Source organism: Thamnophis sirtalis, unplaced genomic scaffold (genome assembly GCF_051295495.1).
Source record: "Thamnophis sirtalis isolate CommonGarterSnake01/CBP01778 unplaced genomic scaffold, rThaSir2_p1.2 scaffold_12, whole genome shotgun sequence".
Lineage (NCBI taxonomy): Eukaryota > Metazoa > Chordata > Lepidosauria > Squamata > Natricidae > Thamnophis > Thamnophis sirtalis.
Window position 1 is genome coordinate 62,990,629 of NW_028261392.1, and position 13,518 is coordinate 63,004,146.

Sequence of the window (13,518 nt, forward strand, 5' to 3'; positions counted from 1 at the left end):
CAAATAAAGAGATTTATAGGCAGGCTATCCAGTACTTGGAGAAATAAAATATATGGAAATCAGGTAAACATTGAAATCGAATTGGATGGGGATGGCTGCAGTTGGGAAAAGAGGAAGGGGATGGTCTTTTCGGTCAAAATTTGCTTATTTGTTATAAGTCTGTTTTTACTCCAGTTGCTGTTTTTATGTGTGTTGTTTTTCTGCTGTCCCCCCCCCCCGTCCCCCATGTTTTTTTATGTTTTAAAACATTTACTGTCAAATCATGAATTTGAGATGAGGAAAGGAAAGGAGAAAGGAAAGGAAAGGGAAAATTTTCAGTTATCCATTGTTAGAATCTGTTCTCAGTATATTTCTTATTCTAGCTTTATTTAATTCAATTTGTGTTCACTTGTTTTGGGTGATGTATATCCATCAGAGGTGGGTTCCTACCAGTTTGCACCTATTCGGTCAAATCTACCAAATCGGTTAGAAGAGGTTCCACCAGTGGACCCGGAAAGCAGGCCACACCTACAGAAGAGGTTCCAAAAGTTTTTGAAACCCACCACTGGTCCTTGGATATGATTATTCTACACTATCATGCTCCTATTTATAAAACTCAGTGCCTCTGTGAAAGGTAAGGATGACTACTGCGTTTGTGGTGCAATCAAAACATTGCGTGTGTTGAAGTTGTTTTAACGCAAACCAAAGATAGAAAGGGAGGAAGGAGGGGACGGGAGAAGAAAAAGAAAGAAGGAAACTTATTTAGCAAAGGAGAAAAACAAATGCTGTCGCTTTAAATCGGAACTGAGCATGCCTGGCTGTGGAATTCTGGGAGTTGAAGTCCACAAGTCTAAAAAAATTGCTGCCTCGCCAGTCATAAACCTCACCGCACGTCACTGCTCCAAGGTCCCTTCCAGCTCTATTCTGATTGATTGATTGATTGATTGATTGATTGATAGTGTTGTCTGAGTCTTAATTGCTTCTGGGGTTGCTTTTTCCACAAACAGCTAGATGTGAGATCTTGCTTGTGAAACCATAAGAATTAGATGGCATTGCTGCTTAGGTGCCACCTTCAATACTATAAATTTAAGATGGTAGATTTCTCTAATTTTCCCTCCTCCTATTTTCCCCGCAACAGCAACTCTGTGAGATAAGCTGGGGTGAGAAAGAACGAGAACTCAGCCAGACCTTGTAGTCTGAAACTACTCTCTTAAGATTTTAGTCTGATTCCTTAACTACTAAACTGAACTGGTTCACTTCTACCATAGGAAGAAAACAGAATAAGGTTATTTCATCCTTCCCATTTTTTCTGAAGTTTCTTCGTTCCTTATTACATGGCTGAATTAAGCATTATTGCAGCACTTATGAAGTTTATATTTTTACATTTCTGGAGTGCAAAACAACTTTTAGGTGGATAAGCATCACTTGTGAGTAGTCACAATAGGATTTTGAGTGGCATTTAGGCATCTGGCATTTATAATCTCATTAAATTTTTAACAAATAGAAGGTTACAGTCTTACGTTCATTAATCTGTAAATGAATTTTGCTGCATCTCGTTCAAGCCTTAAGGGGTTTATTTCAGAGTATATAAATGTGTGTGTTTGTGTGTTTTGTTAAACATATCACACTTACCTATAATGGGTTTTTTATATTGGCCTACATATTGATGATCCCTTCCTAGCGAAAATGTCCTGATACAGGCCTGCTATTTTCCCTCTACATATAAAACTGAAACTGCTCTTAAAAAATCTTTCAAAAATCAGGTTTATTGGATGTAATAGGCATTAGAGGAAAATATGAATCTACAGTGTTCACGTGTACATATTAATATTAATGTTTTGGATTGTTCTACAGAGTTTTTTTATTATTTAAAAGAGTTATGTGGCCACTCATCCTACATGTCAGTGGTGGGTTTCAAAATTTTTTACAAACCTACTCTGTGGGTGTGGCCTCCTTTGTGGGAGTGGCTTGCCGGCCATGTGACCTGGTGGGAGTGGCTTGTAGCCATGTGTTCTCTCTCTCTCTCTCTCTCTCTCTCTCTCTCCTTTGTTTTGTCTCTGCCCCTTTTTCCTTTTTTCTTTCATCTCTCTCTCACTTTTTCTTTCTTTTTTCTTTTTTTATTTCTTTCTTCCTTTCTTTCTCTTTCTCTTTCTCTCTCTGTGTGAGTCTGTGTGTGTGTGTGTGTCTGTCCAAATTTTTTTGGAACCTCTTCTGTAGGTGTGGCCTGCTTTCCGGGTCCACTGGTGGAACCTCTTCTAACCGGTTCGGTAGATTTGACGAACCGGTTTCTACCGAAGAGGTGCGAACTGGTAGGAACCCACCTCTGATTCCAACTTTCTAGGTTTGAAACTCTGCATGTTTCTTCCCATCCACATCTTGATAGTCTCCATGACTCCACAGAAATGCTTGTTTGCATCCTCTATTCAGCCCATGTTGGAGATGTACAGTTGAATATCATCCACAAACTGACATTGTATGATAATATTAATCTATCTGTGTCGTAGATCATCAAGTGTAGAGCTGATAAAAGGGTAATTCTTCTATGAATTAGTACTGAGTTGTATCTGAGATTTTTGAGATGTAGATTTGACGAACCGGTTCTACCGAACTGGTGCGAACTGGTAGGAACTCACCTCTGCTACACGTATATCACAGAAGTGAGTATATACCCCCCTCACATTTTGTAAATATTTAAATATATCTTGCTAGCAGTTTCGGCATGAATGGCTGTATGTTGCGTTAATTTGTGGGACAGCATATTTACACTGTTATACAGGCTGTATACTCACTACTTTACATCGTAGCCGAGTGTCATTTCTCCAGTGTTATCACATCAAAAGATATACTTAAATATTTGCAAAATGTGAGGGGGCGTACTCACTTCTGTGATATACTGCTACATACCATAGCCTTGAGTGTTCTCAAAAACACAGACTTATTTACACTGACATTGATAGAGATTGAAATACTAATCCAGTTTGCAGTCCTTTCTTCCCAGCGCCTCAGACTAAGCTCTCCGTTTTTCTAAAAGGTATTTCCGAAAGGATCATCAGCCATCTGCACATTTATAAAGATTTGAAACTTAAGTATGCCTGTAAACAAAATTGCTCCATTAAGAGGTGGCAATTCTAGAGAAGCCAGCCATTAAATGCTGTGTAAAGCTGATTTATGCCTGTGAAAATTGACAAAATTTAAATGTTGAAATGGACACTGGTGGATATGCATCCAAAATTGCACTACTTCTCAAGTACTACCTCTTTTCACTTTATCCTGAAGTAATTTAGATGCATCTTTTTCACCACAAGCCTTTTATTAAGTATTCACCCACAATGTAGCAGACTTGGTATTTTATTGAGTATATCAGTCAGTGGTGGGTTTCAAAAATTGTTCGAACCTACTCTATGGGTGTGGCCTCCTTTGTGGGAGTGGCTTGCCGCCCATGTGACCGGATAGGAGTGTCTTGCCGCCCATGTGACCGGATATGAAGATGCCGACGACACCTGTCAGAACCACCTTAAATTACCTCAGACACAGCACTGGCATGCATAAGAATAGGATGTAAACTTGTTTTTTAAAAGGCATCTTTGGTTTGCGTTAAAACAACTTCAACACACGCAATGTTCTGATTGCACCACAAACGCAGTAGTCATCCTTACCTTTCACAGAGGCCCTGGGTTTTATAAATAGGAGCATGATAGTGTAGAATAATCATATCCAAGGACCAGTGGTGGGTTTCAAACAAATTTTGGAACCTCTTCTGTAGGTGTGGCCTGCTTTCCGGGTCCACTGGTGGAACCTCTTCTAACCGGTTCGGTAGATTTGACGAACCGGTTCTACCGAATAGATGCGAACTGGTAGGAACCCACCTCTGATATCAGTGATGGTGAACCTTTTTTGGCTCGCGTGCCAAAAGCGGGGGGAACGCAGGGGGGTCGTGTGCTGGCGTGCCATAGCCATAATGCTATGCGCACGGCCCCAGCATCCATGCGCACACAGCCAGCACTCCCCCTGTTTTTAGGGTGCTTTTTTTGCTCTACCTAGCCTCACAGAGGCCCTCTGGAGGCTTCATGAGCTTCCCTGAAGCCTCCAGAGTGTGAAAACCCAGCCCTATGGGCAAATGGGAAGTTTGGGAATGGACTTACAGTTTGCTCATAGGGCCGTTTTTTGTCTTCCTGAACCTTCGGGGGGCCTTCAGGAGGCTTCTCCTGAACACTCTGGAGGGCTAAAACCGGCCATACGTGTGAACCGGAAGTACATTCCTGAACTTCCAGTTGCCCGTAGGGCTGGTTTTCATGCTCTGGAGGAGCCGAAAAATGGCCTCAAAAGAAGGCTGAAGGCCAAAGTCAGTGGGCCAGCGCATGCATGCATGCTGGCCAGCTGACAGGACAACACCTCAAGTGCCCTGACAAATCACTCCACGTGCCACAGGTTCGCCATCACGGGAGCATATCCTTGGCAAAGACTATCTAACAGGAATCTACAGTCAGATCCAGTGGTGGGTTGCGGGCGGTACGCCCCGGTACGAATGTACCGGTGCCTGCCAGGAGCACCAGGGGCCATTCCGGTACAGTGCTCCGGAGGGCCCACCCGCCTGCCTGCTGTCCTTACCTGTATTTGAGCTCTTTGGTGCTTCCATGCATGCGCATGGAGCACACGGCGCCTACATGATGCTCCGCCAAGCAGCTGGAGCATCACGGAGCATTGCAGGAGGTAAGGACACATGCGAGTTCTGCGTGTTGGACGCCGGTTCCCGTTGTATCGGTTGCACCAGGATCCGGAACCAACCGCTGGTCAGATCCCAGTATCTGAAGCAATCCTTCATAAAATCAATGTTCTGTATATTTTCATTGTTCAGTTTTGAAAGCAGTACAATTCTGGCTGCATTTTGCATTCTCTGTGCCATGTACAGAAGTGGTGAAACATGATATTCCCACCATGTCTTAGTGGTAAAAGCAAAGGATATCATTTTCTGTTTTTTTAAGTCTTCTTTGTACTACAAGCAAAATGTAGATCGCATCGTCTGGAGAGGATATGCTAAAATCAAATGTAACAGGGACACTGCACATGGATAAATAGTGCAAGGACAATAAAATACCGTTTACTGTGAAAAATATTAACATTATTGGTACTTTGTTCAAATTCAGCATTGGTGGAAACAGACAGCAAGTTTAACACTCCTCAACCATGTAATTTCAAATACATTATATGTGAGAATGGGTTTATTAAGTTTTCAACCTTTGTTCTTACCATGGTGAATGGTAAGAGCTGAGGTGGCGCAGTGGTTAGAGTGCAGTACTGCAGGCCACTTCAGCTGACTGCTAACTGCAGTTCGGCGGTTCAAATCTCACCGGCTGAAGGTTGACTCAGCCTTCCATCCTTCCGAGGTGGGTGAAATGAGGACCCAGACTGTGGGGGGCGATATGCTGACTCTGTAAACCGCTTAGAGAGGGCTGAAAGCCTTATGAAGCGGAATATAAGTCTAACTGCTATTGCTATTGTTATTGCTATTCCATCCTTCCGAGGTGGGTGAAATGAGGACCCAGACTGTTGGGGGCAATATGCTGACTCTGTAAACCTCTTAGAGAGGGCTGAAAGCCCTATGAAGCAGTATATAAGTCTAACTGCTATTGCTATTGCTATTGAATCACTTGGCTTTTAAAAGTTCATTCTGAATCAGGATTTTACTTTGTACATATTTCTATTGGATTTTATTTTGCTTTAAACCTGATACATGCCTGTATCCTTTGGAATAAAGAAGGTTTAGCTGTATAAATAAATGCTGTATGGATGTATGATTCCCTCCCACCCTCCCCAAGAATCTATTTTTGCCATTCGCTTTATTTTCTTATATTTGATCATAAGAAAAATAATGAGTATATAAATGGGACATAAGATAGGTTCATTATTGTTCAAATCCTAACATTTGAACTCTACTAACATTTTCTTTTCTGGCTTATATCAGGAGAGAATTTTATCTATTATCTAATATTTCAGTTGCTCTGGAAGTAAATTTGTTTCAATGTTCTCAATCTGTTCTTACAATTAAAAACTCACACAAGCATTGAAGAAAAGTATATGAGTTTGGGTGAGGATAGAGATGTGGTAATGGGAAAAATTAAGGTCAAGGATAAAGAGAAAAAAGGCTTTTCCTGGAATGAACTTCTGGACTGGGAACCAGGATTATAAGAAGGAAATCTTAGAGAAAAAAAATGGGAAATATCTAAGAGCTTAATAAAAAAAGGCATTACAAGAAGAAGGCTTACAAACTCAAGTGTTTGTTTGTTTATGCTAAGGGGAGGGAGACGGGAGAGTTAAGCTGATTCGGGCATTGGGCAAGTTAAACAAGGCTTGAAGACAAATTATATTTTGGATGCACACTGAGAAAAGGAACTGTGGCAAAATCTCCTTTAGCTTCTCAGGCCAACCTTGATTACTGCAATGCGCTCTACTTGGGGCTGCCCCTGAAGAGTGTTCGGAGACTACAATTGGTCCAGAATGCGGCTGCGCGAGTGATATCAGGTGTACCTAGGTACACCCATGTTACACCTATCCTCCGCGAGCTGCACTGGCTTCCCATCGGTCTCCGAACGCGCTTCAAGGTGCTGGTTGTTACCTTTAAAGCCCTACATGGCTTGGGACCTGGATATCTGCGGGACCGCCTCCTGCCGCATACCTCCCAACGACCCATAAGATCCCGCAGGCTGGGCCTCCTCTGGGTACCGTCGACCGGACAATACCGGATGGTGACTACTCGGGGGAGGTCTTTCTCTGTTGCTGCCCCGGCCCTGTGGAATGATCTACCCACAGAGATCCGGACCCTTCCCACTCTCTCGGCCTTCTGGAAAGCCATTAAAACCTGGCTGTTCCGGCAGGCCTGGGGCTGTTGACCCCGAAATACGGTCCAGCCCCATTCAGAATGGAATGCATGATGTATTGCATTTTATATCTATTTTGCTTCCCTGTATCTTACTTTATTTTCTTTTTTTTATTATTATTTTTGTATTGTAAGCCGCCCGGAGTCCTACGGGATCGGGTGGCATATAAATGTTATTAAACTCGAAACTCGAAACCTTCTTTATTAAACAGAAGAAGGCTGGCTTAAGAAGCTAAAAAAAAAGATTAACTAATAGATAGTTAATAGCTGTGCTCACTGCGTATTCCAATAGAGTTGTTTTTAAAACATTTGGAGGGTACCGGGTAGAGGAAGACTGACATAAGGATTAGATGTTCACTACTGGAAGAAAAGTCGAAAGGAAGAAGAGGTTTGTAGGATTGACAGATAAGAGTTTGCCACATTTCCCTGCTAAGTGTGGGTAATGGGATTGGAATCCAATACATCTGGAAATTGTCAGATCAAGGAAGACAGGAGCTTTGTATCCTTAAGAGCTGTATATCAATTGAATGCTGTTTCTCCTATTTCTTAAATCCAGGGAAGTAATGAGCAGGGCCAGATTTAGATGAAAAGAGGCCCTAGGCTATTCCACTTATGAGGCCCTTTCACCTCCCATTTTTAAGTTTGTAAATTACATGAGAGACAATAAAATACATCATTACTGTGATATATATCAATATATATCATTATATATAGCTGGCCTCCCGACGGAGGGCGGCTCTGCTCTGCGGCAAAGGCAGCGAGGCCAGCCGCCTCCCCTGCTGCGCTCAGCTGCCCGGCTCGGCCCCCTCGCCCTCACCTGCCTGGCCGCTGGTGGGCTCCGCGTCGACGGGGCGGCTACTGGGAGCGGCCGCGCCTCTCGCCCGACCGCCGGTGCCGGGAACGTGGGCGGGCTCCCCAACTGCCGCGGCGCTGGAACGATCTTAACCAATACATTTTTATGTTTGTTTATTAGTCCTATGCGTAGAATTTCTCCTTATTTTCGGTTCAGTGTTTTAGTGTTCACTGTTTTTCGAATAGTGTAATTTTAATTTTGCTAACAATTTGAATGTAGGCCCCTCTTGATCTTGAGGCCCTAGGCTGAAGCCTAGTTAGCCTACAGGAAAATCCGGCCCTGGTAATGAGGGAGCATATGGTTTGGATGGACAAGGAGAAAAGAACAAATTCCCGTTGTGTTAACTTCTCTGCTACAAACTAAATACTGAGTTCAAAGCACTTCCTAATATCTAAATCCTTAGACATAGCTTTCCCCGTTTTATCTTTACTCACTGCCTGAATATTCCTATAATTATTTTGCCTTTAGATATGGAACTCTGGAGATCTCAAACTGTGAAGAAGACGGGTGCCAGAACAATGCGGAGACCAAAACAGTCCTCAGGAAGTAAGTGTTGCATTTCTCTGAACAGCAAGAATCACAGCCAAGGTTGAATACCGAGAAAAGGATGTGGTCAGTATTCATCTGGAAATTATACACAAATCAGTTTATTGCACAAAGGAATGTAGGAACTTTGTCACAACTCTATGAAAGATCAACCTCTTAGGAAGATGAGAAGTTAACTATCAAAATAAAGCCAAACATAGAAACTAGAATTAGTAGATTAAATACCTGTGGGCATTATCCAACTGAATTAATTCCGATAAGTAGGTTAGGAAATACATGCTTATAGCAATAGCAGTTAGACTTTATATACCGCTTTCATAGGGCTTTCAGCCCTCTCTAAGCGGTTTACAGAGTCAGCATATTGCCCCCAACAATCCGGGTCCTCATTTTACCCATCTCGGAAGGATGGAAGGCCGAGTCAACCCTGAGCCGGTGAGATTTGAACAGCCGAACTGCAGAACTGCAGTCAGCTGAAGTAGCCTGCAGTGCTGCATTTAACCACTGCGCCACCTCGGCCACCTGCTTCAGCATCTCCCATTGAAATGAAGGACTCAAATATGACTGGGTCGGTATTACTTTTGCCTGTTACAATAGCCATAACTTCATTCTGTTCCGTACATTTACTTAACTAAAAACTATCTTAAATTTTTACATTTGATTTAATGTGTGAATGATTTCAGCATTGTGCTTGAAGGATTTTAGTCATCTCAATTTCACCGAAACACAGTGATTGCATTTATGACAAAATCAAGCTAGAAGTTGTTTTTTAACTATCAGCCTTATAAAAAAGACATCATGTTGAAATAGAGAACATTTTTAGTTTTAAAATGTACAAGAAATCTTTAACTTGGGTGTGCTGCAGAGGCAATCATCAAGATGACAATTGAGCATAATTTCAGAGTCACTAAGAGTGGTTCCATCTTCACTGATCTGTTAAATATAATACATGATATGGCTTATCATGCATAAAACAACAGCTTTTCCTCTTCCTCCCATATATGCATGTTTCAATGTATGAGTGATTACTTCTCTGAAATAGGAACAAAGCTCAGATAGAAAGATGATAGGGAGAATATATAAATTCCTCCTGAAGTATAAAATGGAAGAGGAAATTGCGAAAGAACAAATGATAAAATGGGCACAGAACTTTGGCTATAATATTGAATTAGACAAATGGGAAAAAATTATGGGAATAAATTTAAAAATGACACTATCAGTTGCATACAAGGAAAACCAGTACAAAATGTTTTACAGATGGCACCTGGCACCAACAAGGTTAGCTAAAATCTTAACAAATACCTCCCCAAAATGTTGAAAATGCGAATCCATACACGGAACATATTACCATTTATGGTGGACCTGTGAGGAGGCTAAAAATTTTTGGAAAAGGATCAAAAATTGGCTGGAGGCAATAACAGGCGTTAAAATAGAATGGAAACCTGAAGTTTTTTTTATTAGGAATTATGTCTGCGAAATACAAAAAAGAAACCCAGTATTTAATACTACATATAATTACGGCAGCAAGGATTGCCTTTGCCCAGAAATGGAAAAACAAATTAATTCCGAGCGAAGATGAAATAATAAGAAAGGTTATGGATTGTGCTGAAATGGACAAACTAACTAAATAAATCCAGGGAAAAGAAGAATCAGAATTCTACCAGATATGGGATAAATGAATAAGGTGGATGGAGGAAAGAAACAAGAATCCATGAAGGAATATAACAAAACTCAAAAAATAATAGTTATGAGTAAAATAAGAGGGTTAAGAAGGGTGAAATCCAAATGAAATACAATAGAAGGGGAAATAATATAAGGTGAGCGGTATCGATTGATGATTGCTATTATAAAGAACAGGAAGTTCCTGTTCCTATTGTATTGCGTAAATGTGGTGTACGTCTAATTTTTGTGTGTGTGTGTATTATACATGTTTGTTAATAAAAATCTTTTTTAAAAAAAAGGAACAATCTGTAAAAAAAGGAACGATGTGACATGCTAATGATGGTCTGAAGATACACGAAATATAAGTTGCCTTGATGTTCTGCTTTCTCTTCAATACTGTAATTTCTAACCTCAGACAGTGTGTATAAATGCTCCTTGTCCCTCATATTATGCTTCAGTCAATTTTGTTCACTTCACAAGTTAATGGTGTAACATAAGTGGCCCATATGGTATATCTCCTAGCACTCCAGCCCACATTCATCCATCTGATTAAAACAGATTGTTATTTTCAAAAGTTCATCCCAGAGCAAGCCATTCTCTCTCTTTAGGAAAATCAAGGGGAAAAGACTTGTGCGTGTTCAATATGGATTTAGTATGATTGAGGGAGAAATAATTCAGTTGCGTTTCATTTCTGAGAAGACTTTTTAACCAGCCCAAGTTTCCGAGCACCGATCTCAGAACAACAGCGTACTGCCTATAAAACTTAAAACTTCTTGCAAGAAACAGAAACTTGAGGTCCCTGATCCAGCATTTGAAAAGGCCCATAGTCTTGATTCTTTTGTAGCGTGACTCTGAGCTAATTTATTAACCTTTCAGGTCTTGAGAAATGTTCTGACTTGGCATTGACACAATGTCTTTTTTTGGGTTAGACTTTCTGATTTTTCAATGCCTGGCAGAAAATAGTCCCTGCATTATTCTCTCCCTCTGCCCTTTTGTCGTGAAGTACGCATTTGCAGCTCACAAGATAATTTAAGCTATCTCAGATATGCCAAGGGGACTTTGGCATAATATGGTGGAGAGATAAACTGGCTTGGCGTGGCTCCAGCCTATGCCATTGATTTCCCTCTGGTATTGGGCAAGCCTCTTCATCCTTGTGTAACTTTTAAAACCCAGCTATAAAATTGAACTGGATTATTGTAGGTACCTATTTTGCTTCTCTGAGATGACAGTGGATATTGAATTCCCCCCCTCTTTGTCTTCTACAATTGCCCTCCTTTTGGGAAATGATTTAATATTTAACTGGGAAAATACAGTATGTATGAGTATGTTATCTTTTTGCCCTTCTGTGGCTGCCAGTCAGTGTAGGATTCAGCCAGTTCGCACCTATTCAGGAGAACCGGTTGGTAACTTTCTAAGCAGTTGGGAGAACCGGTTGTTGGAAGAAATCTCCTTTTGTTTTTTCCCACTTTACAGGGCTAATCCTGTAAGGAAGGCAGGAAGGAAACATTCTGTTGTTTCTAGCCTCATCTTTATTGCCCTGCTTACAGAAACTGCCTTATTACCATTGTAACAGCTAAGGCGAAGCGCCCATCGACCTGAGTGACATTGAGTTGGCCACACCCACCCAGTCACCAGACCACCAAGCCACGCCTACCCAGCTGGTCATTAGGGCAGAGAACCAGTTGTTAAATTACTTGAATCCCACCACTGCTGCCAGTTATGACAGTGTTTCTCAACCTTGGCAAGTTGAAGATGCCCGGACTTCAACCCCCAGAATTCCCCAGCCAGCATTCGCTGGCTGGGGAATTCTGGGAGTTGAAGTCCGGACATCTTCAACTTGCCAAGGTTGGGAAACACTGAGTTATGGTATACAAACATCAACATAAATAACTTTTTTTTTTAAAAAAAGACCCAGAATTAAATAGGCAAATGATAGTATAAATAGGTAATTTTTTAAAAAAGAGAGACCTAGGAAATTTGCTTTTAGATGAGGTAATTAGTTTATCAAATATTAGAATCTTTGATAGTAAAATTGCAGAATCATTCTGGTTTTTTTTTTGAAGTATCATAGCTTTTGGTTTTTGCTTTTAATGATGCACTTTCCAGTTAGTACTTCTTGGTGGCCAGGATTTTGTTGCCTTTGTCTTTTGTTAATTATTCCTCCGGTAAAGCAAGGTGTTTTCTTTCACTGTTCTATAAATAATTGCATCAAAAGAATGGAGGGAGTTAAAGCAAGGCCTGAATGAATGTGAAAGGCTTCTCGGGGCGCCTGGGAAATCCACGGTGAGAGCTGTTTTAAGTTGTGTTTGCGTTGAGTACAATCAACGTTCATTGTAGGAAAGGGTAAAATAACAAAAAAGAAACCACTGCGGCTGACCTAAGGAGAAAAAAAGGCCAAATAGTGACAATTAAGAGAACTGGGAAATTGGGGAAGGTTCCAAAACAAGCCAAATTACTTGCACAATGGGAAAGGAGAGGAGTGAGATCATAGTGGCTTAGTACATAAATGCCAATATCATGAAATTATAGAGACCTATTATAACATGCATCCTTTTCATCTCAAGAGTCTTAAGTGTGTTTTCAATTCTTTTTTTGGCTTGAGGCCACATTTTGGGCTCGCTCCTTGCAGAATATTTATTGTTTTTATTATTATTATTATTATTTTTATTTTTTCAAAACAAACACAACACACAAAATCTTCCTTTTTTACATACTGTAGAAAGTGTATCAGTTGGTTTCAAAAGACTTTCGTGCATCTCTTCCACAGTCATCAAGCATAATTCATATTGACTGAAGTATTTTAACTCAGATATTTATACATATTACCATCATTATACCTCCATTTAACTACAATTGTTTAATTGTTATCCCTCCTTCCTTCCCTCCTTCCTTCCTTCCCTCCTTTCTTTTCTCCTTCTCTCCTTCGTTTCCCCCTTCCTTTCCTCCTTCCTTCCCCCCTTCCTTCTCTGCTACATTCCCTCCTTCCTTCCCTCCTTTCTTCTCTCCTTCTCTCCTTCCTTCCCTCCTTCCTTCCCTCCTTCCTTCTCTCCTTCCTTCCCTCCTTCCTTCCCTCCTTTCTTCTCTCCTTCCTTCCTTCCCTCCTTCCTTCCCTCCTTGCTTCCCTCCCTCCTTCCCTCCCTCCTTCCTACCCCCCTTTCTTCTCTTTCTTCTCTCCTTCCTTCCTTCCTCCTCTCCTTTCCCTTCTCTCCTTCCCCTTCCTCCCCTCTTTCCTACTCTTACATTCCCTCCCATTCTTCCTCTGCCTTTCCCTTTCTCCTATTCCTCTCCTTTCTCCTCTCCTTCCTATCTTTCCTTCTACTCCTCCCTCCATCCACTCTATCCGTTGTTGTGTTTACATATTCTCTTCTTCAGGGGATGACCTGGTTCTCTTTTTTTTTTCCTTATTTGAAAGTTATATAAAAAGTATTTATTGTTGTGGGGAGTGGATGAATGTAGGATTCACTTCAGTAACTTTTTAATATATTCTGCAAAATTGCAATGAGTAAGATGATGTGACGGTTTTTAGTTTTATTCAGTGAGCCGCATTATGTGCAGCTTTTAATATGTCACAGTTTGATCATGTTTTCATTGACCAATTTAGCCCCGA

General features: G+C 41.1%; 1 protein-coding gene across 3 annotated transcripts in view; it reads left to right on the forward strand.

Moving 5' to 3' along the window:
• The window catches only part of RGL1 (ral guanine nucleotide dissociation stimulator like 1), a 110,123-nt gene that overhangs the window by 40,379 nt on the left and 56,226 nt on the right, over window positions 1–13,518 (forward strand). For 2 of the 3 annotated variants that reach the window (XM_087726979.1, XM_087726981.1), the window contains exon 4: window positions 8,175–8,252. The exons of the other annotated variant lie outside the window; for it this stretch is intronic. In XM_087726979.1, the coding sequence (XP_087583105.1) occupies window positions 8,175–8,252 (78 nt within the window). The remainder of the gene's footprint in view (window positions 1–8,174; window positions 8,253–13,518) is intronic. 3 annotated transcript variants of the gene reach the window in all.